Raw genomic sequence first — 18,461 nt, forward strand, 5'->3', positions numbered from 1 at the left:
TTGTCAGAGCACTGAAAGGGATGGAAGAGGTCGTCTAATTCATTCTATATTCAATGTAAAAACTCTCTTCATCGTCCCTAGAAATGGGACCATCTGACCTCTGCATAATCAGTACCACAACACACTCACTACCTTTCTTTCATTTGCAGATACCGTAGACTGTGGGATTACACTGGACAGACCCATATCCTGACAGTACTTAAATGCCCTTCTAAGGACTTACATAGCTACTGTGACACTCCTTGACTCCTGGTCATCAACTCTTTGGGATAAAGTTTTTTTTTTTTTACATTGCTTCCAGCTTCTCCCATGATTTAAATCTCAATCTTCTCTAATCAGTCCCTTCTGCTACTGCTCCTGCTTAAGCATAAGCTAAACACTAAATACAACTCTTTATCTGTTCTAAGACTTTGTAGACCAAGCCCCCCATAATGTCTTCATGGTTTGGTTTTATTGTTGAAACAGTTACAGTTAATAGTGCATTACAAAGGAAAAGAAAACTAGGTGGGTATTAGAAAATTCCAATTTAGCCACTAATTTGCTGTATAGTCACAGAAATTCACAACCTCCATTCATAAAATAGTATCTTTCAGCCATACATTCTCATCACTATTAACTCTTTATTTGAAGGCCAGGTGTAGGGGTGCACGCCTTTAATCCCAGCACTCAGGAGGCAGAGGTAAGGGGATTGCTTTGAGTTCGAGGCCACCCTGAGACTACAGAGTGAATTCCAGGTCAGCTTGGGCTAGAGCCAAGACCCTACCTTAAAAAACCAAAAATAAATAAATAAATAAATGGAGAATAATTCTTCATTTAAAGTATTCCCTACCTAATACAAATTCATATAAAACAGCAGGGAGCAGAACTCAAAGAACCACTGAACCTAACATTTTACAGTGTTTTCTAAGCCTTCATGGATTCAACTGAAATCTAAGAAAAGCTGTGCAGCTTCTTCTAAAAAAAAAAAAAAAAAAAATTCATATATGCAATTCTCAAGTTTTTGTTTAACATTTCTGAAAGGAGTCCCCAGAGTTCAGGCAAGACTGAAAGCACTTTTAAAAATGAAATTCTATTTTATAAGGTTTTACTTTTATTGGCAGAAGAGATGTGAAAGTTTTATTTATTTACTGACTGATTATTTGATTTTGTTTGTTCTGAGACAGGGTCTCACAGCTCAGGCTAACCCAAAACTCCTGATCCTCCTGCCTCCACCTCCCAAATGCTGGGATTACAGGCATGTGCCACCATGCCCAAGTTATATATGAAGGTCTTTATTTGGGCATAGACAATAAACATTTTTAATTATCTGTCAACTTGAGTGCAAGCTGAGATCACTTTAGAAACAAAACCTAAAAAATTACTTGTCTGCAGAAATTAGTTAACAAGGGTCTTTTTCCTTGAAAGCATAAACTAAAATTCTGCTTAACTTCCTTTAATTCTATTTCTATTTAAATATCTAACTTACACAGCTTTAAACAAATGAAAAACCTAAGCTAGCTTTGTCTAAGTTAAGACCTTTTGAAAGAATTATGTAAGTTGTATTAAGAAAATTACAACCAAAATTATTTTAAATGAGCAAACAAAAACAAAACTGTTAAGTGTATACTGACAGAAGTAAGAGATTTCTCATCAGCCACTTGCCCTATTGTTTGAGTGCTAAGGGTTGTTTTCCAATATTGTGTTCAGTTATGCCAAACCAGGCCAAGCAAACTTCCACTGAGCAGCTGACATTATCTGGCCAAAGCTGCATTTTAAACACAAAGCTATCAAGAGTTAAGATGCCAATCATCCAAAAGTCCTAAATATCCGAACATGCAGAGGGGCGTCACATTGGCCTTTTCCTTTGGCTCAAGTACATGCACGGCAGAGTACCACTGCTCAGGATATTTTGGATGCCATAAATGTCTTTCTAAGACTTTACAGACATACTCATCTTGAGTTTTCCCAACATGTAGTTCCAACACTGATATTGTAGTTGAGATGTAACCAATACTGCAGCCCCCTTGTTTTTACAAGATCCACATTTTAATTTGTATATTCCAAAATTGCCACACAATTAGTTGCACAATTTGTCAGTCAAATCTATATGCTCATGAGACTTAGCATTTATAGGCTATAGGTGAAAATGCATCTCAAGTGAAATGCTATTAATTGTCAGATTTACCAAGTTTAAATATATTCTAACTTGAAAAAGACATGTATACTTTCACTTGTACTTGAAATGCCAAAATTTGTTACACAAATTAACATTTAATGTGAAAACCTCAAATTGTTACAGAAGATGACAAATTATAGTCACTTTACAAATATCAAACCACACAGAAAAACATCTTTTACATATAATGCACTTTTCCATTATATTAGAATTTCTGTTCAGTGTCTGTAATTGATTGATTTCTTTTTTTTAAAGTAAACTTAAGTGCAGCAAGTGCACACTTTTTCGGGGAGAGGAGTGGTGCTAGGGATCGAACACGGGGCTTGCACAGGCTAAGCACATGCTCTACCACTGAGCTGTACCCTAGCCAAGTGCACACCTTTCTAATCCACAGATCTTTGGCGTCTGTGTGGACCAGTTGATCATTATCATTTTCCAAGACCTGTAGGTAAACTGGCCCTGATTATTTGCCAATCAACAATTTGAATCTAAGGTAAAAAACAGTTAAGCCAATGGGTATTAAGCTTTACAACAATGGAAAAAGCCTAGTTTCTGTTAAAATCTTAAATTTAAATAACTGAAACCTTAAGGGAAACCAAACCAAGGAATCCATACAAATTGAATTAATGGGCAGAGTCTATCATGGCTGGTGTTCGTCCCATGCAAGTCTGAAGTACTGTAAGTGTCCTCCTTTTACACTTGGGGTGATGGTGCATGCAGTATGCAGTCAAGGTGAGTTGCAAGTCTGAGTTTTCGGAGGGCTTTGGCTGCTGCCGATGTTGTGCATGATGAGGTGTACAGTCAGCCTGCAGGAGTCCTCTATCCTTCTTAATGCCTCGTCCAGCTTGGGGGAAAAGTCCTTTCCATAGAGAAGCAGTGTGCAAGTTTGCAGTTTGTAAGGAATATTCTGAATCAGTTTCCTCTCCTCCAAAGAGAGAGAGCTGCTTGGAGAAATGCAAGTCCTTGAACTGCGGGCGTGCCTGTATGTGTGGGCTTCTTGTTGAACTAAATAGAATAGCTCGGTACACACCAGTAGGGGGCACTAACGTTCAAGATTATTTGCCGGCATCACATGGACTTTTGCAACACAAGCATTCACCAACAAGATTTTCATTAGAATTGACTAGCTCGTTTCAGGAAAGAGGAAACTAACTGCTTGTGAAACGTTTTCAGCAGATGTAAGTACACTCTAAAATGCATGAAACACCTACCTCGTCTTCCCAAATATGGTTTAGTGTAGTCCCAACTGTCATTGTCATTCCTAATAACATTCAAACGAGTTGGCTGTCAAAATTGAAAACAAAGTCAGTTTAAATTGTACCCTCCAAGCACAAGTAAAATAGTTTGTGGTAAAGTGGTGAAGAGGTACTTACTCTTGCATATTCAATTTTTAGTGTGCAACATCCAGCATATATATCTGCTCCATTGAGTGCTGCCTTAGCTTTCTGGGCACAAAGAACTGATTCAAACATAAAGCTCTATTAAGGAAACTTGGTTTAAGGTCTCCAATATTTAATCATTTTTCATTCTCAAAGAGCTAAAAAGTAATCAACAATAACTGTTGTGCTTCTGGAAATGCTCTTGCTGATAAAACATACAGACACATTTTGGTAAAAATGTATTTTTAAGATCAAAGGTAACATAAATCAACAATCAATTTCTCTGTATTAATCCTTCAAAATCATTAGAAATACTTTTTTTAATGCAAGAAAGGAGAGCAAACAAATGGGTGCACCAGGACCTCCAGCCACTGCAACTAAACTCCAAACATGTGTGCCACTTTGTGCACATGCACAACCTTGCGCATATGAATCCTTAGGCTTTGCAAGCAAGTGCCTTAACCGCTAAGCCATTATCTTCAGCTCCAGAAAGACTATCAATCAGAATGAACAGGCACGGCAGCATGCCTCTATTCCCCTGACAAAGGTGAAACAAGAAGTGTTGGAAGTGACATAGTGCTCAGCACTGAAATATATCTATCACACCTTCCAACACTCAGGGTCCATTGTGGAAGAGGTGGTGGAAAGAATGGAAAAGCTGGGGGCTGGAGAGATGGCTTAGCGGTAAAGCGCTTGCCTGTGAAGCCTAAGGACCCTGGTTCGAGGCTCGATTCTCCAGGACCCACATTAGCCAGATGCACAAGGGGCGCACATGCCTAGAGTTTGTTTGCAGTGGCTAGGGGCCCTGGCGCACCCATTCTTTCTCTCTCTGCCTCTTTCTATGTCTGTCAAAATAAGTAAATATAAATAAATGAAATATTTTTTTAAAAAAAAGTAAGAGCTGGGCTGGAGAGATGGCTTAGCTACTGAGGCATCTGCTGGCAAAGCCAAAGGATCCCAGTTCGATTTTCCAGAAACCATGTAAGCCAGATGCACAAGGAGGCGCATGCATCTGGAGTTTCTTTGCAGTGGCTAGAGGCCCTGGCATGTCCATTCTCTCTCAAATAAATAAAATACACTTTAAAAATAATTTAAGAGCTAAAGGAAGGGTAGGACTCCTTACAGTGTGCTCCTCCAGACAAAATGGCCAGGATATCCATGACACTACCTACACAAGACCATCATGACAGAAGGAAAAGATGATGAATCAAAACAAGAGAGTGGCCAGGCATGGTGGCGCACACCTTTAATCCCAGCACTTGGGAGGCAGAGATAGGAGGATTGCTGTGAGTTCGAGGCCACCCTGAGACTACATAATGAATTCCAAGTCAGCCTGAGCTAGAGTGAGACCCTAGCTCAAAGAAAAAAAAAAAAGTGTTGTGGCCTGGAAAGATGGCTTAGTAGTTAAGTGCTTGCCTGTAAAGCTTAAGGACCCCAGTTCGATTCCCTAGGACCCATGTTAGCCAGATACACAAGGGGGCACCCATGTCTGGAGTGTGTTTGCAGAGGCTTGATTGAGGCCCTGGCATGCCCATTCTCTCATTCTCTCTCTCTCTGCCTCTTTCTCCGTCACTAATAAGTAAAAAAAAAAAAAAAAAAAAACTAAAATCAAAGCCAGGCGTGATAGTACACACCTTTAAACCCAGCACTCAGGAAGCAGAGGTAGGAGGATCTCTGTGAGTTCAAGGACACCCCGAGACTACATAGTGAATTCCAGGTTAGCCTGAGGGAGAGTGAAACCCTACCTCGAAAAACCAAAATAAATAAATAAATATAAAAACAAACAACAAAAAGTGTCGGATTCTTAAAGTAGGAAAAAGAGGAAGTAATGCAATGTCAGAGCACTTGCTTAGCATGTATAGACACTGGGTTCAATCCCAGTTAAAGGACACAGATTATTGTAAAAGAACCAAAGCAACAGAAAACAAATAGCTGAGTTGGACAAATGGCTCATGATTACAATCCTAGCACTTGGCATTATCGCTTCTCAGCCTTTTGGCTAGGAGCAAGTGCAGTGTCTTATGGTAAGATTAAGTATGTTATGGTATAAGCATTTATATACATCAATAGCAAATTTACAAATAAAGGATATTCAACCATTGCTTGTATCCCATTTCTCTTAAATATAACAATACGTTGCACTTTTCCAACAGGATTGCATACAGTATACAGAACATCCTATGAAGAAAAAAACAAGAATGGAATTTCAAAGGGGAAAGTGTGGGGGGTGGGGAGGGAGGGAATTACCATGGGATTTTTTTAATAAAAATGCTAATAAAAACTTGAAAAAAACAAGATTTCTTTACCTTGTGTATTTAGAAAAACATTAAACTATGACCCACTTTATTTCATCTAAGAACCAAGAACTTTCAAGATGTTATTCTTATCAATTATGAAACTTTTTTATTAATCTGCATGCAGTATTGAAGGTGGAATCCAGGGATTTGAACCCACGTACATTCTATCAGTGAGCTATACTTCCTAAGCCCTATTTAATGCTTGTAATTTCAATTGTTGGTTGCTTTTGTTCTTGAAACAATCTCATTCTATTCCAGGCTAGCCTAAAATTCCAGGCCAAAGAAATTTCTTTTTACCTAGACAGCTACACTGTTGGGCACCAGGGATGTAATAGGAAAAACCAAAAAACCACCACCAAGCCAAGCATGGTAGTACATACTCATAATCCCAGTATTGTGAAGCGCAGGAAAGAGGATTAGAAATTCAAGGTCATGGGGCTGGAGAGATGGCTTAGTGGTTAAGCGCTTGCCTGAAAGCCTAAGGACCTTGGTTTGAAGCTCGATTCCCCAGGACCCATATAAGCCAGATGCACAAAGGTGATACATACATCTAGAATTTGTTTGCAGTGGCTGGAGCCCTCGGTGCACCCATTCTCTCTCTCTCTCTCTCTCTTTCTCTCTCTCTCTCTCTCTCTCTCTCAAATAAATAAAAATAAATCAAAATAATTAAAAAAAAAAAAAAAAAAGAAATTCAAGGTCAGAAAGCTGGGGCCTGGTGGTGCATGTCTTTATCCCAGCACTCAGGAGGCAGAGGTAGGCTGTGAGTTAGAGGCCAGCCTGAGACTCCATAGTGAATTCCAGGTCAGCCTAGGCTAGAGCAAGACCCTACCTCAAAGAACCAAAAAAAAGGTTCAAGATCAGCCTCAGCTATAGAATGGGCTACTTAGCCAATCAAAGTACCTGCACTAGATTAATTACACTCTTTCCTAAAATACCAACTATTATACATGTAATATTGTCCATCAATATTATAAAAGTACATGTATAATTAAGTCTAAAGAGCATTTTTTTTTTTGAGGAAAGAGTTTTGTTCTACCCACACTGACCTAGAATTCACTCTGTAGTCTCAAGCTGGACTCAAACTCACGGCAATCCCCCTACCTCTGCCTCCTGAGTGCTGGGATTAAAGATGTGCACTACCGTGCTCAGCTTAGAGAGCACTTTATACTTTGTTTCATATCCTCATATCATATGCCTGACTAAAAACCATACCAACTAAAACTTCCCTTACTGTATCTTCTAGTCATTACAGAACTCAAATGTCCTTGTCATTAGCTTGTCATGAAACAGCATGCAATTACAGAAATAAAAAATGAAGCCGGGCATTGTGGCGCACGCCTTTAATCCCAGCACTTGGAAGGTAGAGGTAGGAGGATCGCCATGAGTTCAAGGCCACCCTGAGAATACACCCTGAGAATACAGAGCTAATTCCAGGTCAACCTGAGCTAGAGTGAGACCCTACCTCGAAAAACCAAAAAAATAAAAATTAAAAAAAAGGAGGGGAGGTGCTGGAGAGATGGCTTAACAGTTAAGACGTTTACCTAAGAAGCCAAGGACCCAGTTTCAATTCCCCAGGACCCACACAGACAGAGCACAAGGTGGCGCACGTGTCCAGAGTGCTGCTGGCAACGGCGAGAAGCCCCAGCATGCCCATGCTCTATCAGCCTCGTGCTCTCTCATAGACTTCCTAGACCATATCCCGTATCTGCCCTTAATTCCTATCAGAAAAAGAAATAAAAATTTTAACACTATTTTTATTTACTTATTTATGAGAGAGAAAATGGGCACATCAGGGCCTCTAACCACTGCAAATGAACTCCAGACGCATGTGCTACCATGTGCACCTGGCTTATGTGGGTCCTGGGAATCAAACTTGGGTCCTTAGGCTTCTCAGGCAACGCCTTAGCCATCTTTCCAGCCCAACAAAAATTTCTCAGGACTGGGCGTGGTGACACACGCCTTTATTAATCCCAGCACTTGGGAGGCAGAGGTAGGAGGATCACCATGAGTTTGAGGCCACCCTGAGGCTACGTAGTTAATTCCAGGTCAGCCTGGACCAGAGTGAGACCCTAACTCAAAAAAAAAAAAAAATTCACGTGCCTATTTGATTACAACTGTTTAACTTTTTAGCTCCAATGTTCGTGATTTTTTTCTTTGTTCACTAAACACTAAATCAAAATTAAGATTAATTGTAATAACTTAATATTGACAGATAAGAAAACCACAGGCCATCCGTACGAAAGCAGTTAGTCTGTCCTACTGAAATACATACCACCGTGATCGGGTAAAGAGGGTTCTGAATAGACAGCAGGAGGACTTTGTTGCCTCCTGATGGATCATCAGTATTTCCAGGCCGAGTGATCCTTTTACTTGTAGAATAGTTGAAAAAAGCCTGTTGACCAGCAATGTACACAGGCTCATCGGCAGCAAATGTCACACATTCTTTGGCACTATCTACATTTTCAAACTCCACTAGAGCCTGGCGTTTAAATGGCATCATCATCACATAGCTGAAAATAAGAGAAGGGAACATTCAAATGTAGCAAGTAACATTCATTCCCAAGTAAAAGCAGATTTAATAAAAATGTACCAACACAAACAGCTTAGTATAATTTACCACCTACATCCAATGTAAGTAAATTCTTTGTTTTGTTTTGTTCCTGAGGTAGGGTCTTGCTCTGGCCCAGGCTGACCTGTAATGCAGCCTCACTGCGATTCTCCTAGCTCAGCCTCCCGAGTGCTGGGGCTGAAGACGCGCACCACCGCGCCCGACCAGCTCTTAATCATCAAGTAAGCTGCAGTGCAAGCAGATGTAGCCCACTCGCAGCTGACCGTCCCACGGCCAAGAGCTGTCTCACCTCACGTCGCCTTCCAGCATGGCTTCAGTATCTGTTACTAACAGCAACACTCAGTTTGTCTTCCAGGCTGCTACTCCAGCGCAGTAATAGTGCATGTGCAGCGGCTGGAGGCCCTGGCGTGCCCATCCTCCGTCCCTCTCTTCTCATTCTCTCTCTCTTTGGTTTTTCAAGGTAGGGTTTCACTCTAGCCCAGGCTGATCTGGAATTCACTATGTAGTCTCAGAGTGCCCTTGAACTCACTGCAATCCTCCTACCTCTTGCTTAGGGAGTGCTGGGATTAAAGGTGTACCACCAAACCCAGCATTCTCTCTCTCTCTCAAATAAATAAATAAAAATAAAAATATTTTACTTATTTATTTTTGGTTTATCAAGTTAGGGTCTCACTCTAGCCCAGGCTAACCTGGATTTCACTCTGTAGTCTCAGGGTGGCCTCAAACTCAGCGATCTTCCTACCTCTGCCTCCCAGCACTCAGGAGTCCAGCCTGGGGCTACAAAAGTGAGTTATGGTCAGCCTGGTGTATAGTGAGACACTACCTCAAAAATTAATAGGGCTGGAGAGCTGGCTTAGCGGTTAAGCGCTTGCCTGTGAAGACTCAGGACCCCGGTTTGAGGCTCGATTCCCCAGGACCCACGTTAGCCAGATACACAAGGGGGCACACGCGTCTGGAGTTCATTTGCAGTGGCTGGAGGCCCTGGTGTGTCCATTCTCTGTCTCTCTCTCTGCCTCTTTCTCTGTCTGTCACTCTCAAATAAATAAATAATTTTTTTTAAATTAACAAATAGCCGGGCGTGGTGGCATATGCCTTTAATGCTGGTGCTTGTGAGGCAGAGGTAGGAGGATCACTGTGAGTTCAAGGCCACCCTGAGACTACATAGTGAATTCCAGGTCAGCCTGGGCTGGAGCAAAACCCTACCTTGAAACCAAAAAATAAAAAAATAATAATAAATATTGGTTTCAATTTGTATTGAGTCTCTATTATCCTTACCATATTGTACCAAATTTTTCCAGAGCTTCCACAAGATCCGCTTCCACAACAGACTCACAGAGCCCTCGAACATGGACAACAGGTGAGACAGAAACTTTATGATGACTTCCGCCTGCCTCCTAGGTAGAGAAAATAATTTCTAGTTAATTTTAGAAGTCTACATGCCATCTTTTATTAAACTGTACATTAAAAGCAAACATTAGGGCTGGGGAGATGGCTCACTGGTCAAAAGTGCTTGTGATGCTGGTGTGGGGTTTGGAGGCCCAGAACCTACACAAAGGATGGAACAGCAGCATGCATCTGTAATCCCAGAGTGTGCCTACATACAGGGAGGGACACAGGAGGTGGAGAGAGGAGAACCACTCAAAGCGCATGCGCCAAGGAACAAGATATATGCAGCAGAACAATGAACCAGACCCCTCAAAACCATGGACGGCATCAGGCATGGCGGCGCATGCCTTTAATCCCAGCACCTGAGAGGCAGAGGTAGGAGGACAGCCGTGAGTCTGAGGCCACCCTGACACTACATACTGAATTCCAGGTCAGCTTTGGCTAGAGCAAGACCTTACCCTGAAAAAACAGCATAAAAAGGTAGAAGGCAAGGACCTATACCCAAGGCTATCCTGATCTTCACTCACACATACATTTCTTTTTAAGTTAACAGTAAAAATAAACCAAACTGCAATTCACAAGTTAGCAAAAGGATAGGAAAATAAGATCATTAAATGTTCAGCTTGAAATCTGTAATTTGGTCTAGCCAGGTGTGTGTTAGGCCGTGCCTGTAATCCCAGTGCTCAGGAGGAAGAGGCACGAGTGTCAGCAATTCAAGGCCAGCTTCCATACCACAGCAAGTTCAAAGCTAGCCTGGTCTAGGTAAGACATTGTCTCAAAACAACTAAAATATACTTTAAAAAAACTCATCTTGAGCTTGGGAGATGTCTCAGTGCTTAAAGGTGCTTGCTTGTGAAGCCTATTAGACGAGGTTCGATTCCCCAGTACACATGCAAAGCCAGAGGCACAAAGAGGACAATTATCTGGAGTTCATTTGTAGTGGCAAGGGGACCTGGCATGCCCAGTCAACTTAATTAAACAATTAATTAAATTCTACATTAGCCTGGTCTACAGTGAGACCCTGCCTAAAAAAAAAAAAAATAATTTGAAAGCAATGTTTCACCATTAAAACTTACCAACTTTTTAAGAAAATTGACACTTTTCAAGGCTACCGTGAAAGACTCACCAATTTTATTATAAAGATTTTTAAGAAAATATGATAAATTGTTTGCCCAGATAATAAAACGTGGATCAGAGTTTACAGAGTTTTATTTATTTATTTTTTAATATTTTTTGCTCTTTTTATTTATTTATTTGAGAGCTACAGACACAGAGAGAAAGGCACATAGAGGGAGAGAGAGAATGGGCGTGCCAGGGCTTCCAGCCACTGCAAACGAATTCCAGACGCGTGCGCCCCCTTGTGCATCTGGCTAACGTGGGACCTGGGGAACCAAGCCTCGAACCTGGGTCCTTAGGCTTCACAGGCAAGCGCTTAACCGCTAAGCCATCTCTCCAGCCCAGAGTTTATAAAGTTTAAAGAAAGAAGCTTAAGGGATGGAAAAATGGCTTGGGAGTTAAGGCAGCTGCCTGCAAAGCCAAAGGATCCCAGATCGATTCCCCAAAACCCACATAAGCCAGATGCACAAAGACACATGTGTCTACAGTTTGTTTGCAGTGGCTAGAGGCCCTGGTGTGTCCATTCTCTCTCCCTCCCTCTTTCAAATAAACAAACATATTTTTAAAAATTAGGGGAAGGTGGGGAGAGGGACAGTATTACCATGGGATTTTTTTTTTTTTTTTTTTTTTTTTTTTGGTTTTTCAAGGTAGGGTCTCACTCTGGTCCAGGCTGACCTGGAACTAACTCTGTAGTCTCAGGGTGGCCTCGAACTCACGGCGATCCTCCTACCTCTGCCTCCCAAGTGCTGGGATTAAAGGCGTGCGCCACCACGCCCAGCTCCATGGGATATTTTTTATAAACATGTAAGTTAATAAAAATTTTGAAATAAAAATTTTAAAAAAACCTTTTAGGGGGATGGCGAGATGGCTTACCAGGTAAGAAGTTTGCCTGCAAAGCCAAAGGATCCTGGCTCAATTCTCCAGGACCCACGTAAGCGAGATGCACAAGGGGGCACATGCATCTAGAGTTGATTTACAGCAGCCAGAGGCCCTGGTGCGCCCATTCTCTCCCTTTTTTTCTTTCTCTGTCTCTCAAATAAAGAAAGATTTTGCCGGGTGTGGTGGCGCACGCCTTTAATCCCAGCACTTGGGAGGCAGAGGTAGAAGGATTGTCGTGAGTTCGAGGCCACCCTGAGACTACATAGTGAATTCCAGGTCAGCCTGGGCTAGAGTGAGACCCTACCTCAAAAAAAAAAAAAAAAAAAAAGATTTTGTTTTAGCCAGGTGTGGTGGTGCATGCCTTTAATCCAGAGGTAGGGGGATTTACATGAGTTAGAGGCCACCCTGAGACTACAGTGAATTCCAGGTCAGCCTGAACTAGAGTGGGACCCTCCCTCAGGGAAGGGAAAAAAAAAAAAAAAGAAAAAAAATATATATATTCTTATAGAAGCCTTTCCATTTCAAATATTTATATCCAGGCTATCTCCTGACCTATTTTATCTATTATTTTTAATTTTATTTGGGGGGGTTGAGGTAGGGTATCAGTCTGGTCCAGGCTGACCTGGAATTAACTATACAGTATGTCTCAGGGTGGCCTGGAACTCACGGTGATCCTACCTCTGCCTCCCGAGTGCTGGGATTAAAGGTGTGCGCCACCATGCCTGGTTTCTATTGTATCTATTATTTACCAGCCTAGAAACAATATTCCTGCTCTACACCCAATAAATGAAAGCACACTTGCAATGTATAGATATTTTTTATTTTACATGTGTAACCCTTTCCTTAGAGAAATTGGGTCAACTGTAATGGAGGCTTATTTGGTCTCCACTACAAGCTCTAGACGAGTGTCCTCAGAACTATGTTAAACACTAAGCCACCCCCAAGGCACAAAGGACAAACTCTCAAGATACCAACTGTGTATCGAAGGCTAGACTCTGCTGCAGAGCAGCTAAATAAGAGTATAAATGAAGGTTCTGAGGAATGAGAAAGGCTCTGAACACATGATCCTAAGGACTAAATTCTGACCTCACAGTGAGCTAAAAACAATGTCAAAAGTTTTCCCCTACATCTCCATGTAGAACATACGCTCAAAAGCCACTAAACAATTTTTAGCCTTCCTATAAGTTCAGGATTTTTTTTTAAAAAACATGACTTTTGTTTAAAATATATTTTATGGGCTGGAGAGATGGCTTAGCTGTTAAGGCATTTGCCTGAAAAGCCAAAAGACCCAGGTTCGATTCCCCAGGACCCACATTAGATAGATGCATAATGGGGTGTACATGCCTGGAGTTTGTCTGTAGTGGCTGGAGGCCCTGGCACACCCATTCTCTGTCTCTCTCAAATAAATAAAAATACATTTTATTTATTTATTTATTTTGAGGGAGAGTCTCACTCTAGCCCAGGCCGACATAAAATTCACTATGTAGTCTCAGGGTGGCCTTGAACTCATGGCGCTCCTCCTACCTCTGCTGGGGAAATGACTCCCAGGTTAAAAGGTGCTTGCTTGCAAAACCTGTAGGCCCAGGGACAATTCTCCAATACCCATGTAAAGCCAGATGCACTAAGTGGCACATGTATGTGGAGTTCATTTGCAGTACCGAGAGACCCTGGTATGCCCATTCTCTCATACACACATACAAATTAAAAAAAAAAAACTAAAATGCCAGTAGACACATATCTCAAGGATTTCAGACTTCTCCTACTCAACTAATCATCCCCTCTCCATCTGCTTTAACCTCCTGCACAGCTACCTGTCTATCCCTCAAGCTTTGATTTACTTGTTAACTATAGAATACAGCACTTAAGAAATCTAATTTTCTAAACAAGTTAGCACTGTACTACAATTTATCCCTCATTTGATTTTGCTAAGTGAAACCCCAATATTTGAAGGTCTACTTCCTCTCTCTAACATCTTGTTATGTAGCTCAGGCTGGCCTTGAACTTGGCAGCACTCCTGATTCTGCCTCCTCAATGCTAAGACAGGACTATACCACACCCAGGGTTCCCATTTCTCAGGAGCATTCACAATGACCAACTCCATTTTAACTGTACTTCTTTTAATTTTATTCTCTTCCCGTTTTGCTTCAGCTATGGGGGGGGGGGGGGACATGGAAGCCATGGAGTTTGTGTGAGGATCAGAGGACAATCTTGGGGCACTGGTCCTTTCTTCAACCTCATTTGAGACAAGGCTGTATTGTTTGCAACTGGGAAGGTAAAACGAGCTGCCAACAAGCCTCCTAACAATCCCATTGCCATTGGGGCCACAGAGTGCACTTTATGAATCCAACATTACACAGATGCTCTGGATTCAAGCGCCAACTGGCAGACTTGTAGAGCAAACACCTCTTTCATCATTTAGCCATCTGCCCAGCCCTAGTCTCTTTCCCTTTAAAGCAAGTTGTTTTATTTTAAATTTTTATTTATTTGCAAGCAGAGAGATACAGAAGAGAGACACAAAGAAAGAACAGGGATGCCTCGGACTCCAGCCACTGCAAAAAAAAACTCTAGAAGCATATGCCACTTTGTGCATCTGGCTTTACATGGTACTAAGGAATTGAACCTGGGTCATTAGGCTTTGCAGGCAAGCACCTTAACCACTGAGCCATCACTCTAGCCCTAAAGCAAGTTATCATTAAAGCACTCAAAAAATTATGAAAAGCCAAACAACATAAATCTTCTTTGTACAACACATATTTCCAACTACATGTGAAGATTATTCATTATACCTAATCTTCATTTTCTCAGACAGTTTGACCACCAATGTATTTCTTCTCTGGGTTGAGGATCACTAAGGTTAAGCCAAAGTCTTCACTTAGACAAGTAACCATATTTCTACATGATGAAAGCACTAGACAGAGAACCTCCATTCATGGAATGCCTATACCTACCTAATAACAGAATTTTATTATTGACCAGTTTCCATAACTGCAATGAATTCAAAATAGTACTGAAGGGGCTGGGGAGATGGCTTAGTGGTTAAGGCACTTGCCTGTGAAGCCTAAGGACTCAGATTTGATTCCCCAGTACCCACACAAGCCAGGTGCATGAGGTAGCACATGTGTCTGGAGTTCATTTGCAGTGGCTAGAGGCACTGGATCGTGTCCCATTCTCTCTCTTTCATAAATAAATAAATACAAATTTTAAGTCAGGTGTGGTGGCACACGCCTTTAATCCCAGCATTTGGGAGGCAGGGGTAGGAGGATCACCTGTAAGTTCAATGCCAGCCTGAGACTACATAATGAATTTCAGGTCAGCCTGGGCTACAGTAAGATACTACCTCAAAAAAAAAAATTAATAAATAATAAATAAATAACCGGGAGTGGTGGTGCGCACCTTTAATCCCAGCACTTGGGAGGCAGAGGTAGGAGGATCACCGTGAGTTCAAGGCCACCCTGAGACTCCATAGTGAATTCAGGTCAGCCTGGACTAAAGTGAGACCCCTACCTTGAAAAAACCAAAAACCAAAATAAATAAATACTGTTTAAAAAAAAAAAACCAAAATAGTACATTTCAAATGGGAAAATTAAGCCTTCATTAGATTTCACATTACACTGTCCATTCTACTGTAAAATATGCAGACTAATTTACTGGAGGAAGTGCTGGCAGTCAAAACTAGTTCTGCACACAGTGCTAGGCAAATGCTCCACCACTGTGGTATAGTCATAGCCTAGTTCTAATGTTAGATGAAGGCAACTCACTCTCTCCAAGAGATATACGTAACAGAACCTGGGGTCATGCTTATCATCCCAGCCTTCAGGAGGCTGGCAGGAGGATCACTAGAAGTTCAAGGTCAGCCTGATCTACTTAGGTCAGGGCAGCCTGGGCCAGAGTGAGACCCTGTCTCAGGAGAACAGAAAGGACTGGGGGAAAGCTAAGCGTGGTAGTGCACGCCCTTAATTCTAGCATTTGGGAGGCACAGGTAGGAGGATCACCATAGAGTTTGAGGCCACATTGACCACATAGTGAATTCCAGGTCAGCCTGGGCTAGAGGGAGACCCTACCTCAAAAAAAAAAAACAAATAAGGGGGGGGGGAGGGAGGATTGGGGAGATGGCTCAGTGGTTAAAGGCACTAGCTTGCAAAGGCTGTCAGCCTGGGTTCAATTCCCCAGTACCCACATAAAGCAGACGTACAAAGTGGCGCGTTACCTGGAGCTCATGTGCAGTGCCAAGAGGCACCAGGGCCCTGTATTCACTCTCTTCCTTTTTCTGTTTCTCTCTTAAATAACTTAATTTTCCAAAGGAGTGTTTCCTTTTTCTATGCAATGTCAGTTTTATAAAACTATATTTTTTTAAAAAGAGGAAAACATGCAACAGCAGCAAGTTAAGTAGAAACTAGCTAGAATTTATTACTCAATCTTCATTAAGCAGTTCCTGCTTTGGTCATTTAAGAGCTACATTAATAATTTAACTACATCTTCAAGAAAGAAATGTACAGTTTGACTTTCAAGTTTTACAGACTAAGAAAACTCAGAATCGCAGTGAACAGACTTTCTCAAGGTCACGTAAACTGAATGCCGACTAGGATCCTGCCTTCTACTCAGCCCTTCCTTCCTCAAAGCCATCTCCAGTGTTTCACACAACCCATTGCTACAGTAAATGATTACTTTCTAACAGCCGAAATAATTTCTCTTTTCTTTTCAAACAACTGACACTTTGAAAGACAGTGATTTCATGGTGCCACACAAAAATCTAACCAAAACTTTTTGGCAAAAGAAATCCAACTGAACATCACTTTTACAAAAAACTTGCGTTTGATCTGAAAATTTCCTAAAAGCATTTCCTTGATTAGCATGTTCCATTTTGAATATTTCAAATAAACCTAAGTCTAAACAGCTCACTATAAGGGATCTATACTGTATTGTGGCCAAAGGGCCAGGAAACTTGTAAGAAAACTATTTTAACTACAAAAAGAAAAAGTTCCTTTTTGAAATGTGCCTCAGCCTTATTCATCACTTTTTCATACTTGCAAACTAACTCTTGAGGACCAGGGGTAAGAATTTTTTACATATAAATTCAGAGACACAAAAGACTCCCATGTTGTTGCCCCTTATAAAAAGGGGGAAAACACTTCGATATACATGTGCACAAATTGATAAAATTCGGTTAGTTTACTGAGCGAATAATTAAAATGCATGTTGAAAGAACATCTGTCATTAAGACAGCTGAAGTACACCAAAAATAGGCAAAACGTTTAGGTGGCTTTGTTTCCTTAAACTCTCCAAGTGAGCGGCTGGTTGAGCTGTGTGGATAATGGTTTTCATATTTCTTTTGCCTGCAGCTACTACTTCTGATAAATGATAATTCTAGGGAAGTGTTTAATAGAGCTCTGAATTCATTTCCCTCTTCCAGGAAGGTGGGGACAGTTTGAAGCCAACTGCCAACGAACAACTCAGGTAGTTTTAAGATGTTTTACTTGAAAGCAGGGGTATACCAACACGTGCCAAAATTTTTTTATAACCAAAATGAAAACTGTACACGCTAGCCCAGCCTAGTATATGTCATGTCTGCAAAGGCTGTTTTGTTTTTTTTTTTCTTTTTAGAAAATGTTTGGGCCCCAGTGTGATGGCGCACGTCTTTAATCCCAGCACTCGGGAGGCAGAGGTAGGAGGGTTGCCATGAGTTCGAGGCCACCCTGAGACTACATGGTGAATTCCAGGTCATCCTGGGCCAGAGTGAGACCCTGCCTTGAAAAACCGAGAAGAGAGGGAGAAAGGAGGAGGAAAATGTTTGAGGGGAGAGCTGGAGGGGTCGGCTCAGACGAAGCTGTTGAAAAATAAAATCTCCAAGGGAGTAAGAATGTGAGGAGCTCAGAGCGTCACTAGTGCCTCGGCGGCGACCGTCCCCGCCGAGGACGCAGGGGAGGAGCGGAAGAGCCACCCGTGACGGTCCCGGCGCGGGATGCTGCGGGAAGGCTGAGGGGGCGAGGGTGGGTGGCGGGGTGCCCCCTCTCCTCCTGCGCGCCCGGCCGCGCTCACCTAACAAAGAGCGAGCTGGCGACGGCTCCGTGCGAGCCCCGCGCCAGATGCCGCCCTGCGCGGGTTCGAGGCCCCGCGAGGCCTCAAGGCCCCGGGATGACAGGGGCGAGTTCGAGGCCCGGGACTGGCGTGGGGGAGGAGAGGAAGAGAAGAAAGGCCGCGCGCCCAGGCGCACACGCGGGGCTTTGTTACCGGCTGGGAGAAGCTCCGGCCGCCGCCGCCGCCGCCGTCGTTGCCGCCGTCGCTGCCGGCCCGCGGCGTCGCTTCGGGCCGGGGCTCGCCCTCCTCGGCCGAGTAGTCGATCTCGCCCTCCTCGGTCTTGAGCCGCTTGGCCTGGCTCTCGTAGTCGCGCTCGTCCTCGAACGCGTCCCGCGGCGACGAGGAGCTGGAGGACATGGCGGCGGGAGCCCAGCGGCGGGGGAGGCGGCGAGCGGCCGGCGCGCGGGCCCGGGCGCAGCTCGTCGGCTCACGCAGCCCGCATGCGGCCGCGGCTGCCCGTCCGCGTCCTCCGCCCCGCGCCGAGGAAGCGGGCCTCGCTAGGGACGGGGCGACAGCGCTGGCTTCCGGCCTTCCCTCGCCTCCTCTTCCTCCGCTGGATCCCGGGCACCGAGCCTCCGCCCTGCCCGCTCGCACCCACAGCCAAG

General features: G+C 43.0%; 1 protein-coding gene across 1 annotated transcript in view; it reads right to left on the reverse strand.

The window, feature by feature from the left end:
• Hnrnpll (heterogeneous nuclear ribonucleoprotein L like) overlaps positions 1 to 18,228 on the reverse strand; it is a 36,435-nt gene extending 18,207 nt beyond the window's left edge. The window contains exons 1-6 of the mRNA XM_045137531.1: positions 18,010 to 18,228; positions 9,676 to 9,794; positions 8,104 to 8,341; positions 5,627 to 5,712; positions 3,529 to 3,625; positions 3,367 to 3,439 (exon numbers count right to left, since the gene is read on the reverse strand). Of these exons, the coding sequence (XP_044993466.1) occupies positions 3,367 to 3,439; positions 3,529 to 3,625; positions 5,627 to 5,712; positions 8,104 to 8,341; positions 9,676 to 9,794; positions 18,010 to 18,213 (817 nt within the window). The 5' untranslated portion in view covers positions 18,214 to 18,228. The remainder of the gene's footprint in view (positions 1 to 3,366; positions 3,440 to 3,528; positions 3,626 to 5,626; positions 5,713 to 8,103; positions 8,342 to 9,675; positions 9,795 to 18,009) is intronic.
• Between the last annotated feature and the right edge of the window lie 233 nt (positions 18,229 to 18,461).

This window comes from Jaculus jaculus, chromosome 18 (assembly GCF_020740685.1).
Source record: "Jaculus jaculus isolate mJacJac1 chromosome 18, mJacJac1.mat.Y.cur, whole genome shotgun sequence".
Taxonomy (NCBI): Eukaryota; Metazoa; Chordata; class Mammalia; order Rodentia; family Dipodidae; genus Jaculus; species Jaculus jaculus.